General features: G+C 42.4%; 1 protein-coding gene across 7 annotated transcripts in view; it reads right to left on the reverse strand.

The window, feature by feature from the left end:
- Positions 1-25,201, reverse strand: part of PIK3CA (phosphatidylinositol-4,5-bisphosphate 3-kinase catalytic subunit alpha) — a 55,098-nt gene that overhangs the window by 11,858 nt on the left and 18,039 nt on the right. For all 7 annotated transcript variants that reach the window (XM_069975158.1, XM_069975159.1, XM_069975157.1 and 4 more), the window contains 13 exons: positions 20,839-21,048; positions 19,174-19,424; positions 18,340-18,585; positions 18,177-18,262; positions 17,443-17,548; positions 16,254-16,406; positions 15,674-15,808; positions 13,638-13,762; positions 11,576-11,657; positions 10,391-10,555; positions 9,799-9,902; positions 1,299-1,470; positions 20-126 (listed from right to left, as the gene is read on the reverse strand). In XM_069975158.1, the coding sequence (XP_069831259.1) occupies positions 20-126; positions 1,299-1,470; positions 9,799-9,902; positions 10,391-10,555; positions 11,576-11,657; positions 13,638-13,762; positions 15,674-15,808; positions 16,254-16,406; positions 17,443-17,548; positions 18,177-18,262; positions 18,340-18,585; positions 19,174-19,424; positions 20,839-21,048 (1,942 nt within the window). The remainder of the gene's footprint in view (positions 1-19; positions 127-1,298; positions 1,471-9,798; positions 9,903-10,390; positions 10,556-11,575; positions 11,658-13,637; positions 13,763-15,673; positions 15,809-16,253; positions 16,407-17,442; positions 17,549-18,176; positions 18,263-18,339; positions 18,586-19,173; positions 19,425-20,838; positions 21,049-25,201) is intronic.

The raw sequence follows: 25,201 nt of genomic DNA on the forward strand, positions 1-25,201 counted from the left end.
AAAGAATACATGGAAATACCTGAGATTCCCCAACTGATGTGCAGGATTGAGAGGTGAGGTAAAGCCTTGTAATGCATCCATAAAATCTGGCCTCTTCATTTGCTCAACAAGAAACTTCATCTGCACCTGCAACAAACGTCTATTAAAATAGTGTGCACAAAGTCCAATACCATGATTTATATTCAGGCAACAACCATGTCAGACTTTCTATAGAAAGTGGGAATTTAAGTGCAATGTGCCATTAGAAAAGTACTTAAATACAGTTGCTACATAAAGCTGGCCATGATGTGATGGCTAAATCAACCTTCCACGTGATCGTACAAACAGAAACATGATAGTCTGCTAAGAAATGTGTTTGATAGTTTAGTCTAAAGGTCCACATTTCTGGCATTAGTCTGCCTTTTGCCATTTTGAACAATTGCTTGCATGTAATTTACAAAAGTTGGTCATCCAAAATGGCCAAATCCAGCCACTTCAGCCAACCTTTAAAAGGGTACTCCAGAGAAAATGTATTAAAATCAACTGACAGTTGGTGGCAGCATAAAGCGCTGCATCAGACCGGGAGGAACACTAAGAAGCACAATGGGCCAGATAGCTCACTCTATCCTGGATTTTCCCAGTGGAAAAATAAAATGTAACTTTTAATAAATGTGTGTAAAACAAATATTGAACGTGAGACACAAATTAAACACATCTCCTATGTAGGCCCTTGTAGGGACAGCTCACCAGACAGTGGAACTGTAAATACTATAATGTAATATCTCAATTAGAGTAGCTGCAGACCACCTAGGTAGTACAAGGTTATGGCAAACATAAAAAACAGTGCACCATATTGGAAGCACTATGCTTCTCTGCCTATTGCTCTCTATTAGGCTCTTACTGCAGGTTAGAAAACCCTAACTTTCTGACAGATTCCCTTTAGGAATTCCTAATACATTGGTTAATTTTCCAACTTGCTATGTGTAAGAGGCATACCAGTCACTTAAACCGCTGCCGTATCAGCAATGTATATCTCTCATTATCTGTAAATTCAGGTATCCATGACAACGAACCACCTGGTGGCGGATATGAGTGAAATCTCCTCTGGATTAGAATCATGCACATTTCTGTCACCACGTGGCTTCTTATCATGGATACCCAAACTCCTGGATTATGAGAGAAATTCACAGCTGATCTGGCAGCTGCTGTAGTGACCAGTACCCTCTACATGACTAAATTTGTGCATAGCATCTGTCTAAACCTTTGCTGCCAATCATAAAACAGCAGATTATCCATCTATTACAGAGCAATAAACTTACCTTGTGGGGCTCATCCTTCTTCTCCTGTTTCAGGATGTCAGTGAGGTTAATAAGTTTCTCCATAGCCTCCACCTGTCGACTTAGATGCTTGAGGTACATGCCGCAGGCTCTGCAGTAGGATTCCAGCAACAGTCCAAACCTCTGACTGACTGTTTTGTTGTGCATTTCTGACCTAATGTGAATTTTACAGGTATTATTACCGGCAAAAGAATATATGCACTAAATTTATATAGAGTATTCATGACAATCAGAATAAGCTTAACGATCCAGTGTGCTTAAGAGTATACTTAAAAGCGAATGTACCACTAAGGATATACATATATTTTTTACATCACCTGGTTAGCGCTGGCACAGAGATCCTGGTGGCACGATCCATTTTTCAATACCTGGTTTCTGCCATCTTCGGCAGTTTCTTCATATACAAAATAGCGCTGCTCTATGCACTGGAGGCTAGCCCAGCGCCCCTAGTACACTGATATCCCACTCCCCTCGGTGACGGTGAGGGGAGAGGAATATCCGTACACTGTGGGCTCCTGCCCGCCTCCAGTGCACAGAGTTGCCCGATTTGCATATGAAGAAACCAGCACAGCTGGAGGGAACCAGGCAGCAATTTGAAAAATGGACGGCACCATCTCTGCGCTGGCCAGGTACACAAAATTAATAACCTTAATGGTACATTTGCTTTAAGAGTATACTTAACTTTTATTCCTGTCTATTAAAACGGGGTCACTCAAGGCAACACATTTCAGGTGGGGAAGGCACCCTTCATCAAGGCCTTTACCCCGGAAAAAAGTATAATATGGTAGGTTTAGCTTACATACGATTGTCTTGTTTAGGGTTATATTGTTACTTATAAACTCAGTGCTCCAACACTAAGGGTTCACATATATTTCATAGTTATGTTGGCTGCACCCGCAGGTTAGGGCTGGTTAGGACATTAGTATAAAGCCCCCCCAAGTCTCCACCAACAGATGATGTCAGTGAAGATTGAGGTCACTTGTGGTGGAATTTAACAGCGCGGCCCTTTGGTTTGCAGAGATAAGCCGGGTCCAGAGCTGTCTGGCTGCTACTTAACCCTCCCCATAGAGGTCCACCTGCCAAAAATGCACGTGTATGGGGAGGATGGGAGAGAATAGTTCGGCTGACAAATATTAAAGGTGTATGATTATCACCACCTTAACCCTTTAAGGACATGGCCCATTTTCGTTTTTACGTTTTCGGTTTTTCCTCCTTGTGTTTAAAAGGTCATAGCACTTGCATTTTTCCACCTAGAAACCCACATGACCCCTTATTTTTTGCGTCACTAATTGTACTTTGCAATTACAGGCGGAATTTTTGCATAAAGTACACTGCGAAACCAGAAAAAAATTCGAAGTGTGGTGAAATAGAAAAAAAAAACGCATTTCTTTTATTTGGGGGAAATGTGTTTTTACGCCATTCACCCTGGGGTAAAACTGACTTGTTATGCATGTTCCTCAAGTCGTTACGATTAAAACGATATATAACATGTATAACTTATATTGTATCTGATGGCCTGTAAAAAATTCAAACCGTTGTTAACCAATATACGTTCCTTAAAATCGCTCTATTCCCAGGCTTATAGCGCTTTTATCCTTTGGTCTATGGGGCTGTGCGAGGTGTCATTTTTTGCGCCATGATTTGATCTTTCTATCGGTACCTTGATTGCCCATATACGTCTTTTTGATCGCTTTTTATTACATTTTTTCTGGATTTGATGCGACCAAAAATGCGCAATTTTGCACTTTGGGATTTTTTTGCGCTGACGCCGTTTACCGTACGAGATCAGGAATGTGATTAATTAATAGTTCGGGCGATTACGCACGCGGCGATAGCAAACATGTTTATTTATTTATTTGTTTACTTTTATTTAAAACCTGGGAAAAGGGGGGTGATTCAGACTTTTATTAGGGGAGGGGGCTTTTTACTATAAACACTTTTTTTTTTTTTTTTTTTACACATATACTAGAAGCCCCCCTAGGGGACTTCTAGTATATACACTGTGATCTCTCATTGAGATCTCTGCAGCATAGATATGCTGCAGAGATCCATGAGATCGGCACTCGTTTGCTTTCGGCTGCTGCAGCCGAAAACGAACGAGTGCCGAGCCGAGGACGGCGCCATCTTGGACGCGTCCCCGGCCGGCATCAGTAACGGAGATCGCTCCTCCGGGACAAGGTCCCGGAGGAGCGATCTCCCCCACTAGACACCAGGGAAACGTTGCCTCCGGTAATCGGAGGCAGCTGTCAACTTTGACAGCTGCCTCCGATTAGCTAATTAGCGGGCACGGCGATCAGACCGTGCCCGCTAATAGCGGCGGTCCCGGGCTACACGCGGCACCCGGGATCGCGGCACTTCAAAGCGGGGCCGCCGCGCGGCCCCGCTTTGAAGTGCAAGTGAGGACATAGGACGTACCGGTACGTCCTATGTCCTTAACCTCTTAAGGACCCATGACGTACCGGCACGTCATGGATCACTGTCACTTAAGGACCCATGACGTGCCGGTACGTCATCCCTTTAAACGGGCGCCGCGGCCGGCCGGGTCCCGATCGGGGGAGATAGCCTGCTATAATACATAGCAGGCCATCTCTCCCTGTCGGCATGGAGGGTTGTTAACCCCCCCCATGCCGACGATCGCCGCTATTGGCTGATAAGCCCATAGCGGCGATCGGAACCTTTCCGGGCCATCGGTGGCCCGATGACCCGGAAAAAAATGGCGGTCGGTGCTGTCCGAGGACGGCACCGACCGCCATTACTGTAAAAAGTAATGGTGGTCACGGTACCACCGTCCCGATCGCCGTGAACGGCCGGCCAGCCGGCCGGCCGTTCACGGCGATCAAAGTCCCCACAAGTAATAAATACCTGCTCCGGACCCCTCAGCTAGGTAGCTGAGGGGTCCGGAGCAGGTATTTGTACATTACTCACCTGTCCCGGGGTCCTGATCGGCATCTTCCGGGTTCCCGGCGTCCACTTCCTCTTGTCGGGACTTCGGCTTCTTCCGTGAGTCCCGATCGTCTCTTTCCGGCTCCAGCGTCGTCTATTTTCGTATTTTTCCGGCTCCAGCGTCGTCTATTTTCGGATCTTGCGCTCTGCTGCCCCCTAGCGGCTGATAAGTGTAATACACGTATCAGCCACTACAGGGATGTTCAGAATGTAGTAAAAAAAAAAAAAATTTTTCCCAATTTTTTTTTTTTCTATTTTCCGCACCCTATCGCCGCTGAGTGTTGATCAGCATCGCACGAAAGTGCGCTGCTAATCAGCAACTCCTCCTTTTTGGCGTAGGGTGTTTTTTTTTTATATCCTACTGCCACGGTCTGCTGATAAGTGCCGAACATAAGTGCGGCATTCATCAGCAACACCATTTTTGGCGTAGGTTTTTTTTGTATACTTACTGTAAAAAACACGTAAAAAAACACTACATTACACCACACTACATTGAATAAAGTTTTACACTACACCACTACATACCCCATATACCAATCCCCATATAAAGATGGCCCCCAGGGTGTTTTCGGTGTCGGACGCATACATTATTATTGCCTCCGACACCGAAACAGCCAGTGAGGATGAATGGGGGATCCTTCTTTCCTCCATTCATCCTCATCCTCCTCATCATCCAGTGACGTGTCTGGGAGTAGCGTAGCGTACGCTGCCCCCCAGACACGTCTTTTCCGCCAGTACCGTCCCAATAAGAGATGACGGTATGGTGTGAAATTCTACACACTCTGTGACAGTACCTCAGGGTACACTTACAGATTTAGGGTACGTGCACACTGCGGAATGGCGAAGGATAACCCTTTGTGCATTCCGCAGCTGGCACCCGCCGGCGGACTGATGCAGGGGCGCGTCTCCGCCTGTGTCATAGACTCTATCCTATGCATGGGCGGATTCCATTATCCGTCATTCCATCAACACGTTGGACGCAGAGCGGAATCCGCCCGTGCATAGAATGGAGTCTACGACACGGACGGAGACGTGCGCCTGCATCAGTCCGCCGGCGGGTGCCAACTGCGGAATGCACAAAGGGTTATCCTTCGCGATTCCGCAGTGTGCACGTACCCTTAGAGTGTATGTAGGAAGGGACACCCGAATCCAGCCCCCAGATGCCCCCCCCCCCATCCTCGGAACAAGTGGGAAGATCGTCCGGGAACTGATCTTCCCACTGCTGGATGAAGGTTACTACCCGTACGGGGATAACCTTTATACCAGCACCCCCTCTTCCGGTCCCTCGCTGCCCGAGCTACTGTAGCTTGCGGCACGATCCGAACATATCAGAAGCAGTAATAGAGCCCTAATATTTAGCAGCCATGGAGCGGACCCAGCGCTTCTGGATATGAAGGACCCCGTATCGCACCAGGACAACATTTTCCAGGTGACGTCCCCCACACTGGAGAACAGGAGACCCCAGAAGAAGTGCAGAGTGTGGGGTAACAGGGGGATCAGGAAGGACACCATTTACCAGTGTGACACCTGTCCTGATCCCCCCGGCCTCTGCATACTGGATCGCTCCAAGGCGCACCACACGTCACTGGGGTTCTACATTGTCTAAATTCTGTCCCTTATTCCTATTTCAGGGGTCACGTTGATCCAGGGATTATTCTGATCGCCATTATGGAGTCGGGAAGGAATTTTTCCCCTGTGATGAGGCTACTGTCGTCTGCCTCACGAGGGGTTTTTGCCTTCCTCTGGATCAACACAGGTTGAATTTGATGGACACCTGTCATTTTCCAACCTTATAAACTAATAATTGGCCTAATACCCCCAAATAAATTAGAATTGTCCCTTTTCCCCAGCTAAATAGGTATGGCCGCCATTCCCATTAGAGGATACCATGATGCAATTACAAAGCCTCTGTGCGGCCAGGACAGTAGAAACCCCCCACAAGTGACCCCATTCTGGAAACTACACCCCATAAGGAATCTAACAAGTGGGGCAGCGGGTATATGGCCCCCTGGTGACGGCCACATTTGGGACGTGAAAATGAAAAAAATGGTATTTTTTATTTTCACGGCACATGTCCTACACATGTGCCCATCACTAGTGGGGTCCATATGCTCACTGCACCCCTTGTTAGATTCCTTATGGGGTGTAGTTTCCAGAATTGGGTCACTTGTCGGGGGTTTCTACTGTTCTGGCAGCACAGGAGCTTTGTAATTGCGACATGGCCTCCATCCCCCATTCCAGCCTCTAAATGGCGCTCTGTCCTTTTGGTGACTTGCCCTGTGCCCATATGGCAAATTATGTCCACATGTGGGGTATTTTCGTACTCAGGGGAAACTACCCTACACGTTTTGTGTTCATTTTCTTTTTTAACCCCTTGTGGAAATGGAAAAAAATCAAGGCTAGACCAACATTTAGTGTAATTTTTTTAAAATTTTTACTCTAAATCATTGATCTTGTCTTGATTTTTTCATTTTCACAAGGGGTTAAAAGATAAAAAAAAACACAATGTGTAGAGCAATTTCCCCTGAGTACGGAAATACCCCACATGTGGACATAAAGCGCCATGCGGGTGCAGGGTAAGCCTCCAAAGGGAAGGTGCGCCATTTGGTTTTTGAAGGCTGGATTTGGATGGAATGGATTTCGAGGGGCCATGTTGCATTCAAAAGGCCCCTGTGTTGCCAAGACAGTTAAACCCCCCACAAGTGACCCTATTATGGAAACTACACCCCTCAAGGAATGTAACAAGGGGTGTAGTCAGCATATGGACCCCACTGGTGACGGGCACAAATGTGGAACAATGTGGCGTGAAAATGAAATATTAAATTTTTTACACTATAATGTTGGTCTAGCCTTGAATTTATCATTTTCACAAGGGGTTAAAAGAGAAAAAAACACACAAAATGTGTAGAGCAATTTCCCCCGAGTCCGTAAATACCCCACATGTGGACATAAAGCGCCATGTGGGTGCAGGGCAAGCCTCCGAAGGGAAGGAGCGCCATTTGGATTTTAGAGGTTGGATTTGGCTAGAATGGATGATGAACGCCATGTCGCATTTACAGAGCCCTCGTGCTGCCAAAACACTGTAAACCCCCCACAAGTGACCCCATTCTGGAAACTACACCCCTCAAGGAATCTAACAAGGGGTGCAGTGAGGATATGGACCCCTGGATGACGGGCACATTTGTGCCATGAAAGTGAAAAAATGAAAATTTTCACTTTCACGTCACATTTTTCCACATTTGTGCCCGTCACCAGTGGGGTCCATATGCTCACTGCACCCCTTGTTAGATTCCTTGAGGGGTGTAGTTTCCAGAATGGGGTCACTTGTGGGGGGTTTCCAGTGTCTTGGCAGCACGAGGGCTCTGTAAATGCGACATGGCCCTTGAAATCCATTCCAGTGAAATCCAGCTTCCAAAAGCCAATTGGCACTCCTTCCCTTTGGAGGCTCGTCCTGCGCCCGCTTGGCACTTTATGTCCACATGTGGGGTATTTCCGTACTCGGGAGAAACTGCGCTACATGTTTTGTGTTTTTTTTTTCCTTTTATCCCTTTGTGAAAATGAAAAATTGAAGGCTAGAACAACATTTTAGTGTAAAAAATACTTTAGTCTTTTTTCAAGCCATATTGTTTGGAAAATCTGTGAAGCACCTGTGGGGTCCAGATGCTCACCGCACCCCTTGTTACATTCCTTGAGGGGTGTAGTTTTCTAAATGGTGTCCCTTTAGGGGTGTTTTTTAGGTTTTGGCACCCCAGAGCCTCTGCCAACCTGAAGTGGTACAGTCAAAAATGACCAAAAATAACGGAGCCATTGAAATTCACTAGGCGCTCCCTTATATCTGAGGCTTGTGGTTGCGTCAAATAGCGCAATAGGGCCACATATGGGGTATTTCTATAAACTGCAGAAATGGGGCAATCAATATTGGGGTGCATTTCTCTGGTAATAGGTTTATAATTATGAAAAATATTGGATTACAATAAAATCTCTGCACAGAAAATTAAAATTTTCAAATTTCTTACACACTTAGCTTTTATTTCTGTGACTCCCCTAAAGGGTTAAAAAACTTTCTGGATGTGCTTTTGCAGAGTTTAGGGGGTGCAGTTTCTGAAATGGGGTGCTTCGTGAGGCTTTCTAACACACAGTCCCCTCAAATACACTTTAAACCTGAACAGTTCCCTAAAAATATCTGATTTTGAAATTTTACTGAAAATTTGGAAATTTGCTGCTAATGTTTTAAGCTTCCTATTGTCTAAAAAAAATGAAATATAGTTTAATAAATGCCGCCAACATAAAGTAGACATGTTGCTAATGCTATTTAATATATAATTTATGTGGTATAACCATTTTCTGTATAAGCAGAAAAGTTTTAAAGTTGGAAAAATGCATTTTTTCACAATTTTTCACGCTATTTTGGGTTTTTTCATAAAGATTCGTTATAAGTATCGACTCCAATTTACAAGAAATGTGAAGTACAATATGTCACGAGAAAACAATCTCAGAATCAGCCGGATAGGTAAAAGCATCCCGAAGTTATTAATGAATAAAGTGACACTGGTCAAATTCATAAAATTTGCTCCGGTCCTTAAGGCCATTTCAGGCTCTGTCCTTAAGGGGTTAAGAGGTTAAAGTGTCAATGTCGTTAACATTTTTTTTTTGCAGAATCAATAGTACAGGCGATTTTAAGGAACTTTGTAATTGGGTTTATTAGCCGAAAAATGCATTTTTATAATGAAAAAGCAGTTTGAAGCTCTCCCCCAAACCCCCCGTCTTCATTGTTCTCTATGGAGAGGGAAGGGATTGAGGGAGATGAGGCACCAAAACAGGACAACAATGAGTTAATTTACAGCTACACCACAGGGCTATCTCCCGATGTGTAATCCTTTGTTCCCTGCTCTCTGCTGCTGACTAATCTCCCTCCTCCCCCCTTCATAGAACAGACAGGGTCCGACTGATGGAAAATAGTGGAGATTTCCTGATAATGAGCAGTGGATGAGAGAAAGGGAGGGGGAGAGGGGGGACCTGGGGAAAGTCTTTTTGAATGCAGATAATGGCATATTTGCCGAATGAACCCAATTACAAAGTCTCGCCCGTACTATTGACTTCTGCAACCCCCCTCCCCCCTGCGATGGAAGTGACACTTTAAATGGACTTTACAGTAATGCCCACAGATATCCTGTGGCAGCAGAGCAGGCTAACACACTCTCAGTTATACAGACTGCTGTGTTTCATTATGCAATTCTTTCATATCAAGTGCCCTTTGAGCAAGTAAAGGTAAGAGTTACTATAGCAAGAAGGAAATGGAAGTTCCAACATCAAAGACTAATTTTCGGGAGCTGGTAAGTATTCTTTTTACCCCTTCTATGTCTCCCTCTGAGATCATACAAATCTCCCTAGGGCCTGTGCATTGAGATGCAGAGCTGATTCAGCTCATCGCTGTGTCCTGTTCTCACTTTTCCCCCTGAATCCCCAAATAAGACCCCTTTAACTCTGAGGTGCTCTACTTGAAAAGGGCAGGATATACTGCTAATAGTTGTGAACTTACTTTAAATGCCAGAAAAAAAAGTGTCCAATTCTCTGATTGGTTAGGGCCTTCTTCAGCAGAAACCTAACTAGTAAATTGTCCAAGTACTGCTCATATTTTAGAACCTGCACAAACAAGAACATAAGGCAAACATAAAGCATACATCTTTACTAAAATAAAGTAACACCTGCACATTGGCGTTGATCAACGTTCAGTTATGCGAAACAATGTTAAAATCTAAGTTCAGTTCATGTACTGCTGCATACTTATATCTATTCCCTGTGTGGTGTACCCCCCTGCTCCAAATAAAGTCTTCCTTTCTGCATATGACAAGGCTTCTAAGTCTAATTTACTAACAATAAGTCATATAGGGGCCTCAAAGAAAACAGAGCAGGGAGGCTTCACCTACTGAGGAAGGCGGCTCCCGTTCCTGGACTCTTTTACAAGCATATAAGCTTGATCCAGGTGATGATATGTATTAAAAGTGTAAAATTTGGGAATGTGTACAGAATTAGGGGTTTTATAGGTGAAAATAATATCTGAAAGACATAATGAAATGACGTCAATGCGACTTCTAGCCCAGCACTTACAGACCTTAACCAAAGAATATTACCTGTACTAGCTGGATGAGATACTGTGACAGCTTGTCATCAGTCAGATACTTCTCCAGGCATGTAACTGCAAATGACCGTACTATCCTGTCTGGGTAATTGAAGTCCAGCAGTTCCATCGCTTGTTCAGGTCGGATTGGGGGCCAGTCTTTAAGAAGACAGTACATCTGTAATAATGCGAAGATAATAATCATCATCGTATGTGATATAGGAATTGTATGATTTATTACAAAGCCAGTTAGCATCAGAACACTGTTGTTGATGCTTTGGCCAAATATAAAGTTAGTAATGGAGATCTTTTGAAACTCTTTTGTAACAATTTACAGAGAAAAGTCCTTCCTGTATTTTTCCTATCATACAAACAATACTTCACCATTGAGAAGCCTTTAAAGGACAAGTGCCATGAAAAACTTTTTCCCAGTAATTGAAGCACATTACAAAAGTTATATAACTGTGTAATATGCTTCAATCACCTATCTGCCTCCCTTCCCTGTCTTTTCCCCCCTCCACCCACCACCAGGAAGTGTCCTAACTCACACAGACCTAATGACTGTCGTCACCGTCCCCAAGCTCTTCTCTCAGCTCCTTCTCCTGTTACAGCGGCCCCCCCCTCCCCTGCCTTGTCAGGTGACTCAGCTTGCTAAGCTCCCATTGGCTGAACAACTGCAAGCCATCACTTGTCACATGTGTCTTGCTTATCTTCCCTCCGACTGACTCCGGCAGATAGGCAGCCCCCCCCACCTCCCCCACCTCATACTCTCTCCTGCTGCCGTGGACTCAGTGAGTGAATGACTCATGTCCCTAGAGAAGATAAGCTGAGCAAGCAGAGTCACCTGACAAGGAGGGGGAGGGGGAGGCTGGTGTAACAGGACCTAGAGCAGCCCTCCTGCTGATGACTCATCCTCACAAGAAGGAGCTGCCTGGTGACGGTGACAACAGTCATTAGGTCTGTGTGAGTTTCTTACACTTTCTGGTGGGGGGTGGAGGGAGGAAAAGACGGGGAAGGGAGGCAGATAGGTGATTGAAGCACATTACAGAGTTATATAACTTTGTAATGTGCTTCAATTACTGGGAAAAAGTTTTTCATGGCACTTGTCCTTTAACAATGTAAATGCAGGAGTAAGAACACAGCATAGCTCTTCTGTTATAAAACCCTGTTTGTGGCGAGTTGGGATACTATTATGTACCTGTGTAACGTCATCTCTGCAGTTCCATTTCACAGCTAAAAGCAGCTTAGGGAGGATTTCTGGAGTATTTCGGCAATAATGTCTGCAGAAAACAAAGAACGTAAATCACTAAAAGAAGAAGAAAGGCTTCACTTTCTGCCTATTTCGGGCTTTGAAAGTGACAACTACCACCCAGTATGATTAGAATTTGGCTTCATTGTCACTTTTCACTCATTTTTCAGTCTGTGCAGTGGACATGTAGAAAAAAAAAAAAAATTTAAACCTATGCACAAGAGAAGCTATAGGATACAACTTAAATGGGAACCTCTTAAAAAATATATTTTTCACCATTTCAACTGGTGTCAGAAAGTTATATGGATTTGTAAATTTCTTCTTTTTAAAAATCTTCCAGTACTTATCAGCTGCGGTATGCAACTACAGTGTGTGGTACATAAACACTTTCAATGCTGTGTCAACATCTGACACAACATCTACAAAATAAAGCATAAATGAGTAAATAAATATACCATACTCAAAGGCAGAACTTTTCACCCATGGGCCCAGTCATGCAAGTTTGCATAAAAATATAAAAATATTTAAAAAATGCAGTTGAGGCTTACACTTTTACCAAACAGCTAATAAAAAAAATATAGGTTTAAGATGTAGAATTCATATTTTCACTATGTATCTTCACTAAATCTGAAGAAACCAAAAATAAGAGAGGATGAGGCAGGACCAGACACTATCATAGTCCTCATGATGATACAAAGATCTAAGCTATAGTTCTTATATTCTGGCAACAGCTAGTGTTTCATGTATGATGTATGTATGTACATTAAAGGCGTTGTACAGTTTAAAACATTTTTCTTCCACTGCGACCCTTTGCCAAAGTTATACATACCCCCCATATGCTTCCTGTACCAGAATGGTCGTTTTCCCTGACTTTGAGCCCCCTCTCCAGCTGCACAGGAAGTTCTGTAGTTCTGAAAATCTCTCTGACTGTCTTCACATAGATTTCTCTGTCCTCCATTTTGTGCCAAACGTCAGAGAAGGTGGAATGTGACTGGGCGGTCCTGGCAGTGAGACAGTCTCTCCTAACTGGTCCCCTTCAGGGCTAATTTAAATATGTGGGTGTATGAATTCTTAATGGAGCAAAATTACCTCCAGGAACATGGCAGCACTGTAGTAAAACTCAGCTCTGCTACATCATCATGGAGAGCTTGTATGTACATACAGGGACATGACAGTAGAGACATTAGCAGTCAGCTATTCTACATGGGCTAGGATCTGGCTGCTGCTCACTACTACTAGACCAATAAGAATTCATACACCCACATATTTAAATTAGCCCTGAAGGGGACCAATAAGAAGAGACTGTCTCACTGCCAGCACCGCCCACTCACATTCCACCTTCTCTGACGTTTGGCACAAAATGGAGGACAGAAAAATCTATGTGAAGACAGTCAGAGAGATTTTCAGAACTACAGAACTTCCTGTGCAGCTGGAGAGGGGGCTCAAAGTCAGGGAAAATGACCATTCTGGTACTGGAAGCATATAGGTGGTATGTATAACTTTGGCAAAGGGTCAGAATGGAAGAAAAATGTTTTAAACTGTACAACCCCTTTAAGTTTTCTTCCTGATCTGCCTCTGCCGATTAGATAGAAGTAGCTGTAATGTGATCTGTACAGCATCACAATGACAGATGACAGCAGTAGAGAGTGATTTCAATACAGCTAAACCTCTGCCTCTCTGCCGAATGACCTCTTCAAAAGGTAATTGGTTCCATTCATGTCAATGGGACGTTTCCTGTCCATATCACTAAATGGCTGCTACCACCATAATAATGTACTAAAAAAATCTAATTACTATAAATCAGAAAACAAACATTAGAAAACAAAAAAAAAAAAAAAAAAAACACATGTTTCAGTATCTGGCTCTAATCGGGGCAGTACACCCAAGTGAATACCCAATGACCCTCAACTTTGCTTTTTCATTAACCCCCAAAAGATGATTCCTTTTTTTCCCATGGTTTAAAATCTACATGTCTATGCAAACCAATTGAACACAGAAGCGTGAAAAACACCTGTGGCTCCAAAGGAATTCTTTTTCTTGCTCAGTGATTTCAGAGAGAGGGTCCCGGGTAGAAATGGCTTTGAGCTGCTCTTTATCACTTTCTCTGACTTCATTATCTCTCGCTATTCTGCTAGTCTGAAAAATAACATTACCATAATACATAAATATTGCTGGTGGCTTCATTCTCTCCCCTAGCAGTTATGGATGATCCTTAACCCTTTCAGGGCCAGGTATATTTTCACTTTTGCATTTAAATTTTTTTTCCTCCTCACCACCTTCTAACACCCATAACTCCTTGATTTTTCTATATACAGAGCCATATGATGGTTTATTTTTTGTGGGACAAATTTTACTTTCTCATGACATCTTTCGTTTTGCAATAAGTTACAGCGAAACAGAAAAATATATGTGCGAGGTGAAATTGAAAAAAAGAACAGCTATTTAGCAAACTTTGGGCGATTTTGTTTTTACACCATGCAAGTTACAGTGAGGCTAGGTTCACACTGCATTATTTCAATCCGTTTGTTTCATCCGTTTTTTTGTTTTGTTTTTTTTTACAAAAAAACGGATGAAAAAAAAACGGATGCATTTGTGTGCGTTTTGATCCATTTTTCCATTAACTTCCATTGTTAAAAAAAAAACAAAAAAAAAAAACTGATCAAAACAGATCCATTTTCCTTTTGACAGACACAAAAATGTAGCTGACACTACTTGTGTGTAAAAAAAAAAACGGATCCGTTTTGATCTGTTTTTTTTACAGTAGAAGTCAATGGAAAAACGGGTGCACACATGCATCCGTTTTTTTCATCTGTTTTTTGCAAAAACGCAGTGTGAACCTAGCCTTAAAGTGACTGGTTATATGTATTCTGTGGGTCACTGCGATTACAATGATATCCAAATTATATATTTAGTTTCATTTTAGTATTTTATAAAAACTAATTTTCTTCAAAATTAACATGCTTAAAATTCCTCTGTTCTAACCCTCTATAATTGTTTTTATTTTTCCATCTATAGGGCTGTATTAAGAATTATTTTCTTCGCCATGATTCATAGTTTTTAATGGTACTACTTTTGTTTTGATGGGACTTTTTAATCTCTTATGAACTTTTTACTATTAAGTATGAAGCCTTTTTTATGCTATTTACTATGTGGGATTAATAATAGTGTATTTTGATAGATTTGACAATTCCGCATGCAGCAATACCAAATATGTTTATTTTGGTTTACAATGTTTTATTTGAAAAACGGGAAAGAAGGGGGTGGCGGGTGATTTTAGCTTTTATTGTTGGAGAGGGTTTTGTTTAACTTTTTATTTATTTTTACACTTTTTAAAGTCCCCTAGAGACCTTTCATAAACAATTAGATTGCTAATACTGATCTATGTACTGGTATAGCATTGCATAGATCAGTGAGATAGGTGCTCTGTTAATAGAGTCTGGCTGAGACAGACTATCAGCAGAAACTCTTTGGCAGCATTGGAAGGTAAGTATGGACCCTCTACTTGCTAAGTAACCCATCAGCACCCCCACAATCATTTTTCAGGGGTGCAGAAAGGCCTTTTGACAAGTAAGGCACCTGTTATTCAATTCAATCAAATGCTATGATCTCATTACATAGCAGCACTAAAAGGGTTAAATCACTGCCACCGGTGGGATCGCCAATGTCAGTCATTAGCTCCGGGGGTCTTCTACACATAGTACACATAGAACCAACTCTCGATGTGTATGAAATGGGCTCAGCTGCTGAGCCTGCTCAATTTACCCCTTCATGTCAGCTAACTTAAATATACGTTTTGTTGGCATGAAAGGGTTAATATACAGCGAACCAAGTGTAGTACATTGTGAGAACACCAAAAGACAGCTCCAATACTATGGAGATTTACATCTACAATAGCAATATTGAAAAGATAATAAAAAAGCAAGTAGTAATACAATCAGTATAGCCAGAGCAATAAAGCAACAGAAGAAAAACTACAGAATTCAAAGGCAATCAATCTTATATATGTATATTATAGGTACAGATACAGCATTAACAATATCAACTTACCAGTCCGGAATGGCTGTAATTGTAACCCATCTCTCGCTCTAAAGCTTTGTTTGCATGGTCTTCTATTGCTGCCATATCTGGGAACTTGACTGGGCTACTGAAACAGTCAAATTCAAGCTCCAGGCAGGGAGTTTCCTGAAATTGCATTTAACAACAAAAAGCTTTTAATTACAACTTACACAAAGAAGCAGCCAATAATACTGGTAAGAGTGGCTACAGCTACGATTTACTGTGCAGGAGCTGAATATTTAAGGGCAAACAGTTAAAATGGCTACCCACACAATGGCTACTCATGTGGCTTAGATACTTAACATTGTGGGAACACATTGCTTCAAGTACTAAATTATGGTACTTTGTGGGAACATTATAAAGTTCCGTCCTTCATAAATATTGATTTTTCTGATTTCAAGTGACTATTAATCAAATTAAGAATAAAGAATATTTTATTAAAATATGCTCACTGTATTGGCTGTATCTAAAATACAATATGGCACATAAACCTCTCTATACAGTGCTGTAGAATATGTTGGTGTTATATAAGGACATTATTATTATATAGATGGGGTGAATGACGCAATACCTTGTTTGGGTTGGACCCTGTGACACCAATGGGGTTTAGCAAGTCTTCTAATCCATGAGGCACAGGCCACAAGTTCAATGCCATTTTGCCAGAGACTAATGTATCTGTGTAATCAAACAAGTTTATATTGCCCCATGCCAATGGGCAGTGTTCCTACAAAAGACAATACATGCGCATTAAAAATGTCAAATATCAAATCCATAAATGTATAATATGTTAGACAGATACCAGGGAAATTTATTGTGGTTTTACACCAGAAAACAAAAAGTAAAAAAAATATACATTTTATTAAAACAGCAAAAATTTCAGCCTCTTTCGGGTCTACACTGCCCTCTCTGCTTTTTAGAAAGTTGGGGAACGCTGCATAAAATCACATGGTGTAAATAAAATGGCATAAATCATGGCTTAAATGGTTATCCAGAGAGCAGAAAGGGTCTTACCTCATCTGCTTCCCAGCAATCTGCTTCTTCTCTCTCACTGTCTCTGCTGATAACTTCCACTGACGAGAGAGGCAGGAGGATGTTGTGGTCATTGCCGGTGAATGAAGCCACGCCCACATACAATGTCCAACAGTCGCTCAATATTGCTTCGACATTGGTAACACTGTGCAGCGATTGATCTTTGTCCCCAACATACTCCTGTTCCCCTCATCTGCTGAAGTTATCACTAGGGACAGTCAGAGGACGTGGAACGCTGAAGAGCAGAAGAGGTATGACCTTTTCTGCTGTCCAGATAAACCCCTTAAAATCTACACCAGCTAGAAGCCATTTAGATTTCACAGTGCAGCACATAAGCAGACGTTGCAGTGGCAGATTTATTAAAGGGGCTGAAGAAAGAACAGCAGCAGCAGGGAGTTTACTTGAGATCAGTGTGTGATACCGTGGCCTTAGTATACTTATTGACCCACATGTGACATTAGTCTCATTGACCTCATCAAGGTGGATGCAAGCTTGCCCGGGAACTGTTTTTGCTTTCAGCTGTGAGTATAGATTAAGTACAGGATTAAAAATTTAGATCCATCCAGGACTCCATTGCTTGACCTGCAAACCTGTCACTATTTAGAAATCTAGTGACAGAAGGACAGACAACAAGCAAGCAGCAAATATACTCAAAAAGAGAGAAACCGCTACAAACTACACCCCCAGCTGAAATGCATGGAAAAAAAATAAAAAAAATAAAATGCACTTACTTCTTTAGCTCCTTTTCTGCCTTTTACAGAGCAGATGGAAAGACAAAGGCGAGCTGCCCTGGGTAAATCGGGGATGAACATATCATATGAAAGCCATTCATTCCACCTGGAAAATGAAAGATGAGATAAGTAGGAAAGTAGAGTGTATAAATTCTCATTTATATACACATATTTATAAATATTAATAATCATATTATAGATGCAGAGTGTTTACTTGTGTTTGCCAAACATATCAAAAATGGTAATGTTAACACTGACCATATTTAACTTCACGACCTCAGCCTCCAATAAAAGAGAAGCAATCCCACAATTGTGTCAATTTAGCATCCAGCAACGCTGCACAGATGCTGTAGGCAGGTCTCCTACCACATCTGGCCCAGATGATTCATGGCTCTCTCCGTGCACCGGGGTAAACAACATCTTACCAAGTTTTAAAGCCACCAAGCAAACACCAGACCTGGTAGGAGACCTGCTTACAACATCTATGCAGCATTGCTGGGAGGCTGAGCTTTACAATTGTACTGATTCCCTTTTGCAGCTAAAGGTGATTCTATGTGCAGATTACACATATACTTTAGTATTTCAAAGCAGGGAAAGCTACAAAGTAAGGAGTGTAACTGGAGAGATTAAATAGATGATGGTTGTACAGGAAGAAAATAGAAAATTATGAGTCTAAAAAAAGTTTTATGAAGATATACACAAAGGTTTACAAAAAGAATGATAAAATGAATCACCTTGGATTAGAACAGGGAACTCGCAGAGTGTTGACATTGTCACACAAAGGTTCAACGCCATGATAAATACCAGTTCGAACATAGATCTAAAGCAAAAGTAAATGAGGTTTACACAAATGTTTAAATTCAAAATAATAAAAACTACAGAAATGAAAAAATGTACCTTATCAATATCTCGAATGTTTACATTGACATAGGTTGCACAAAGAATTTTTATTCTAAGAGTGCTGCTGATAGCCCACAGAGATTTAGCAGAAGCTTCTCCGTTCATGTAAGGCGTGGCCGTTGAAATCCTTCGTGAATAGGAGGGCATAGTGAAGGTGTCAACTGGGATCTGGTTGTATAAGCTGTCCTTGGCCATCAACATTAAATTGGGCATCCGGCCCAGCATAATGCAGCTTCTTATATACTGAAAGATAAGAAATTTTCAAGAAAATTATTTTGTGTAAAATGATGACAAACCAAAATGATCACCAAAATGTTGCTAAATGTCAGTTTGGGGCTCAAATGCATGTAGTGTGCTTTGTATTTCACTATAAACTCAGATCTGGCTGTAGAAAAAAAAAGCACAAAAACCACAAATGCTGTGTATGAAGGCAGCTTTAGGCCGGGTTCACACTATGTCTGACACTGGCAGTGCCACAGAACAGCCAATGCCAGTGAAGTTCATCCCGGCAGGGTGCATTCAGGTGTAGCTGTATTACCACTATCCTTGGCGACAATGTAAAGTGCTCTGTCAGTCTTGTGCGGCCGCAAGGAATCCCGGCTGGAGTGTATACAGAGTGTATACAATCCGGCTGGGATTCCATAGTAATGGATGTGATAGGTAAATTCATTAAAAAACAGCCCTGGTTGCAAACATGCAACTATGGGCTTTGTTTAATAAATGGATATATGAACATCTACAACCTCTAATTCAAAAAATGACAGCTGATGTATTTGGCATAAAATAAGTTGTGGACATGAAAACTAATTCTGTTACCAGATGTTTTCTCACCTTATACTGACTCAGTGGATACTTTTCCAGCAAGTATTCATCACATCCACATACTTTTAATATATATTTGCCCTGGTACTCCAGAACACAAAGCTTAAGCTGTTCAGAGGAGAGTAGCATACTCCGCGTCTTTTTCCTGATGGCTTCTGCTATTACATGTTCTGGTACACAATCATGGTTGATCTTTAAAGAGTACTTCTGCTTTTCATTGTTAGGGGATACAATGACCCAAATAACCACAATGATTTGCCCTGAGAGAACAAAACAGTCAGTCAGTTGAAATCAGTAGAAAGGACATGCAAAGTTAGTGGTCAGATAAAATGACTGTAGTCTACTCATAGCATAACACAGTCATTTACCAAGCATTATACTGTACCTATGATATATGCAAACAATAAATGGGTTAATACAGCTAGAACATTAGATACACACATACTCACGCAAATTATACTTGAATCGTACATATAAGTATACTATGGTTTTTTAGGAAGTGGCTAAAGTGTGGATGATTTAGCCTCTTGCCTTTTCCATTTGTTTGTATGATATCAGGGTTTTTGTTTCTGACACCCCAGAAACCAGACCCTACAATTTCTAGTCTACTGATGAAGGAATATCGTAACGCAGAAACACATCAACACTTTTTCTGATTTAAAGGACCTATTTATACTTTGGGGCAAAGTGACATGTTTATCTTTTCAACCTAGCCGCCACTTGGAGGTGTGGTTGCATATGTTCTCAGGGGATTTCTGGATTACTAACATTGATGCCCTATCCTGCAGCTCTGCACTCCATCCGAAAGAGTATAGTATCGACCTGCTAGAAACTCCAGACAGCATTGTAAGTGTATTGCAATGCAACCTATGGAGCTTCCAGCAGGTCTGTACTACACCCTCTTCAGGACGGAGTGCAGAGCTGTGGGAGTTATTAGGAGATCCTGCCGCACGCACAAAGTAGTAGGTACCTTTTAAGTGTGGAATGTAGAATTTACATATTAGAAATGAGGACCATTCTCCTAGAACCTGTTTACACTGCCCCTGAGTGGCTATAATGCTGTTTCAGCAATCACCATCTTAAAAACAAACACAGTCGACCTTCTTGACTATTCCACCATAAATATAAAGTCATATCTTTGAGTCACTCTGTAGTTGTATTTTTTAATACTGAAACCTATCAAACAGATTTAAAAGGGTATTCCCATCTTTGCGGCATATTAACAGGATATGCTATGAATGTCTGACAGATGCGGGACCCACCTCATCTGTACAACTTGATCCCCCTGGCCCTATATGGTCTGTTTGTGGTGGCTAGGATTTCAAGCAGGTTGTCTTATGCATAATCCTTAACTCCTATGGTATAGTGCGGGTCTCAAGAAGTGGACTATGAGATGAAGTATACACTACATAGTGGATTTTAGCATGGCAGTATAGAGATTTACATGTCCAATAGCTTGTAAATTGTAATAAAGGGAATCTGTCAGCTCCCTAGAGGTTTTCATCAACTAAGGACTTCTCTAGGCCTGAACTCACTAACACATCTCTACAAAGATTCTCACTGATGCAGCTTTCAGCACAATACATACAAAAGCAGATTTATTCCTTTTAACGTAACTGTATGCTCAGTTACAGAAAAATTCTGACCACAATAAAGTCTTAATAATTTACGTACCTTTATCTAGTTTGCTTTCTATGTGCTTGGGAAGCTCTGAGGAGGATTCCACATTGGGAGGGTAAACATAAAGTGCTCTACTGATTGGGCCGTTTGCATCACGGAGTTCAACTGCATCTTTACAAACGTTAAGAATATTCTTCCTGAAATCCTGAACTTCTGGATCCTTTACCATGTCAAACTCACAAACAGGCATTCCTATAGCAAAACCTTAAAACATAAACAAATAAGGTTACATTAATAAACACAATAACTGCACCACCTTATTAAATCAGTTTCTACATAGAACAACAAGCTACTCCTTAAAAGGGGTTGTCCACTTTATAATAAAGGCAGTTCAGTGTCCAGTAATAGTAAATGTACTCGCTGCACTTACTGACAGCAGCTCCCTGTGTACCTCATAGAACTAAAAATCAGATGCCCCTTCTCCACGCTGTGCTGTCCTGTGGTGATTCTGTCCATAAGATGGCCGACATGGAGGAGCATGTGACCATGTCGCCTCCAGTGTTCATCACTAAGCCTGTATATTCCTATGGAGGAAACTAGGTGCGGGGCATGGTTGGCAGTGGCAGAAGGGAATGGAGAGTACAGATCTTTTTAATCCCACCCGGAGCATTTTAACATAAAAAGTTATAGTCACCAGACTACCCATTGAACTACTGCAGACAGTAATATAATCTCCAAAAATATAAGAGAATATCTGTTTAGTAAATACTTGTTCTGTTCATGAAATAAATTCAGGTCACCTTGTAAGGATAAACTTTTCTTAGATCAATGGTACAAACAAATACAGGGGGGGTGCCTTGGTCTTTTACATAAAACATTTTTTCTTTTCCCTCCTCAATCTCGTGTTACATTTTTTGCCTTAGTGGGGCAGTGAGCAGGGTCATCTCCCCTTTATTGTCCATTTACACGTACAGGATCTGCAGCTGATCTGATGCTGTATGTTTATTGGGGGAGATTTATCAAACATTGTGTAAAGTGAAACTAGCTCAGTTGTCCCTAGCAACCAGATTCCACCTTTCATTTTCCAAACAGTCTGTGAGGAATAAAAAGTGGAATCTGATTGGTTGCTAGGGGCAACTGAGCCAGTTTCACTTTACACCATGTTTGATAAACCTCCCTAATTGTATGTAATTATTTATTTAGTTACATTGATGATCACATAATAGACAGCCCATGGAGGCATTTAAAGGGGTTATCCAGCGCTACAGAAACATGGCCACTTTCCCCCTACTGTTGTCTCCAGATTGGGTGGGGTTTTGAAACTCAGTTCCATTGAAGTAAATGGAGCTTAATTGCAAACTGCACCTGAACTGGAGACAACATAGTAACATAGTAACATAGTAAATAAGGTTGAAAGAAGACAAGAGTCCATCAGGTTCAACCTAGGAGAATCCTACTGTGTTGATCTAGGAAGGCGAAAAACCCCTATGGGGCAGAAGACAACCGCCCTACCACCTGGAAAATCTCTCCCCCCCCCCCCCTCTGCAATGGCAACCAGAACAATCCCCGGATCAACGTATCACCAGAAATCTAATGCCCATAACTTGTAATATTATATTGTTCAAGAAAAGTATCAAGTCCTCCCTTGAACTTATTTAATGAATCGGCCATGACAACATCATGTGGCAGAGAGTTCCACAGTCTTACCGCTCGTACAGTAGAGAACCCGCGTCGATGCTGATGATAAAATCTTCTTTCCTCTAGACGTAGAGGATGCCCCCTTGTCATTGTTACGGACCTAGGAGTAAAAAGACCACTACAAAGATCTCTGTACTGTCCATTCATATATTTGTACATTGTGATCAGATCGTCCCTAAGACGTCTTTTTTCTAGTGTAAATAACCCCAAGCTTGATAACCTGTCTTGGTAGGGGGAAAAGTGGCCATGTTTTTGTAACGCTGGATAACCCCTTTAACCCTTATCAGTCAGTCTGTGGAGTCTGGGCAGGCGTTATATTAGCAGCCAGTGTAAGAAGTTCTTAAAGGAGAAGTCCGGCCAAAATAAATTTTTGATATGTTGTTACTTATGAAAAGTTATACAAATTTCTAATGTACATTAATTATGGGAAATGCACATATACTGCTATTTCCCTTAATTTAGTAGATCAGGAAGTGTTAGAAATATCTCTGAAGAAGTGACGTCACGACCCAGGGTGTAATTCCTATGGAGTGTCCAGCAGGGGGCGCTCTCTATATAGAAGTCTATGGGACTTTATTGTTTCTATGGGTTTCTATGTAATGTAATGTAATGTAATGTAGTGTACAGTGCTTTATTGAATGAATACATCTATGGAATACTTTGGGGAGCAAGTGTCCTTGCTCCCCAAAGTATTGCATAAATGTATTCATTCAATACATTCAATACACAGTAAGCCCGCCGATCCGCCGCATTTCCGCCGATCCGCCACACGCTGATCCGCCGCATTCCCGCCGATCCGGACCATATACATTGAACTACAGCTCCCATCATCTGCTTCTAGTATGAACAGGTGATGGGAGCTGTAGCTGGGTAATGGATATGACATGCCGCCGGGCGCAGGGGGGAGCCGCTCAGTACACAGGAGCGCTCCCCCCTCCTCCTCCTCCTTCCGTGATAACTTCCGCCTATACCAATGCTGACTCCCTGCCTGGCCGCCGCTCTCCGCTCACATATACCGGCTCCCGGCATCAGCGCGGACACCAGGATGCATCGGGAGCCGGTATGTATGGAGGGGAGAGCGGAGAGCGGCGGCCAGGCAGGGACTCAGCATTGGTATAGGCGGAAGTTATCACGGAAGGAGGAGGAGGAGGGGGGAGCGCTCCTGTGTACTGAGCGGCTCCCCCCTGCGCCCGGCGGCATGTCATATCCATTACCCAGCTACAGCTCCCATCACCTGTTCATACTTGAAGCAGATGATGGGAGCTGTAGTTCAATGTATATGGTCCGGATCGGCGGGAATGCGGCGGATCAGCGTGTGGCGGATCGGCGGGAATGCGGCGGATCGGCGGGCTTACTGTGTATTGAATGAATACATGTATGCAATACTTTGGGGAGCAAGGACACTTGCTCCCCAAAGTATTCCATAGATGTATTCATTCAATAAAGCACTGTACACTACATTACATTACATAGAAACCCATAGAAACAATAAAGTCCCATAGACTTCTATATAGAGAGCGCCCCCTGCTGGACACTCCATAGGAATTACACCCTGGGTCGTGACGTCACTTCTTCAGAGATATTTCTAACACTTCCTGATCTACTAAATTAAGGGAAATAGCTCTATATGTGCATTTCCCATAATTAATGTACATTAGAAATTTGTATAACTTTTCATAAGTAACAACATATCAAAAATTAATTTTGGCCGGACTTCTCCTTTAAGTTCTTAAAATACAATTGGATTTCTGGTAAGTTCAGCTTTGTTTTACAGTATAACAAAAAAAAAAATTATGAATGTAAATTGCAAACTTGCTTTATATCACATCTACTGTTGATTTAGATTTTGAAAGTTATAACGACAGGTACACTTTAAAGCCACAATAAGATTATTTTTTTTTAACCCCTTCACGTCAGCCATCTGTATATATACGTTCCTATTGCACATGCCCCGTGCAGTAGGAATGTACATATACGTTCCTGACTGACAGGGGCTTTGTGATGAGAACGGGATCGCTGCAGGGACAGCGATCCCGCTCTCATCTGTGTACAGCACCGGAGATAATGAGGATCAGCTGCGATTCCCGCAGCTGACCCCCATTAACCCCTTAGTGACCGCCGAAACGGCGGTCACTAATGGGCCGGTGCCGCCGCTGTATTTCATCTCCCCCCACCGTGAATCCACGGTGGGGGGAGATGAAATAAGTAAAAATCAGACCCCAGATCAGCCCCCTAGTGCCCCAGTCACTAACCCCCCCCTCCCGCGGCGGCCATCGGATCCAAGATGGCCGCCGCGATCACTGTGAACAGACTAATGTCTGTTCACAGTGATCAAGCAAGAAAAATGAATGAAAGCCCCATGCTCTCCGCCACCGGAGGTAGCGGAGAGCATGGGGCAGTCATCGGGACCCCCCCTGTGGGGTCCCGGTACAAGCGATCAGCGGTATATACTATATACCGCTGATCGCTTGTACCATGTGCCGCCTGCACTTTTTATCCCCTGTCACCATGAATGATTGGTGACAGGGGATAAAAACACACACTTTTTATTATAGTAATAATTACAGTTTACTCCCAAATTACCCCTAACCCCCCCCCAGATTACCCGTAACCACCGCACGTTGCCCGTAACCACCCCAGGTTGTCCGTAATCACGTCAGATTGCACGTAACCCCCCAGATTACCCGTAACCACCGCACGTTGCCCATAACCACCGTAC

This window comes from Dendropsophus ebraccatus, chromosome 6, assembly GCF_027789765.1.
Source record: "Dendropsophus ebraccatus isolate aDenEbr1 chromosome 6, aDenEbr1.pat, whole genome shotgun sequence".
Classification (NCBI taxonomy): domain Eukaryota; kingdom Metazoa; phylum Chordata; class Amphibia; order Anura; family Hylidae; genus Dendropsophus; species Dendropsophus ebraccatus.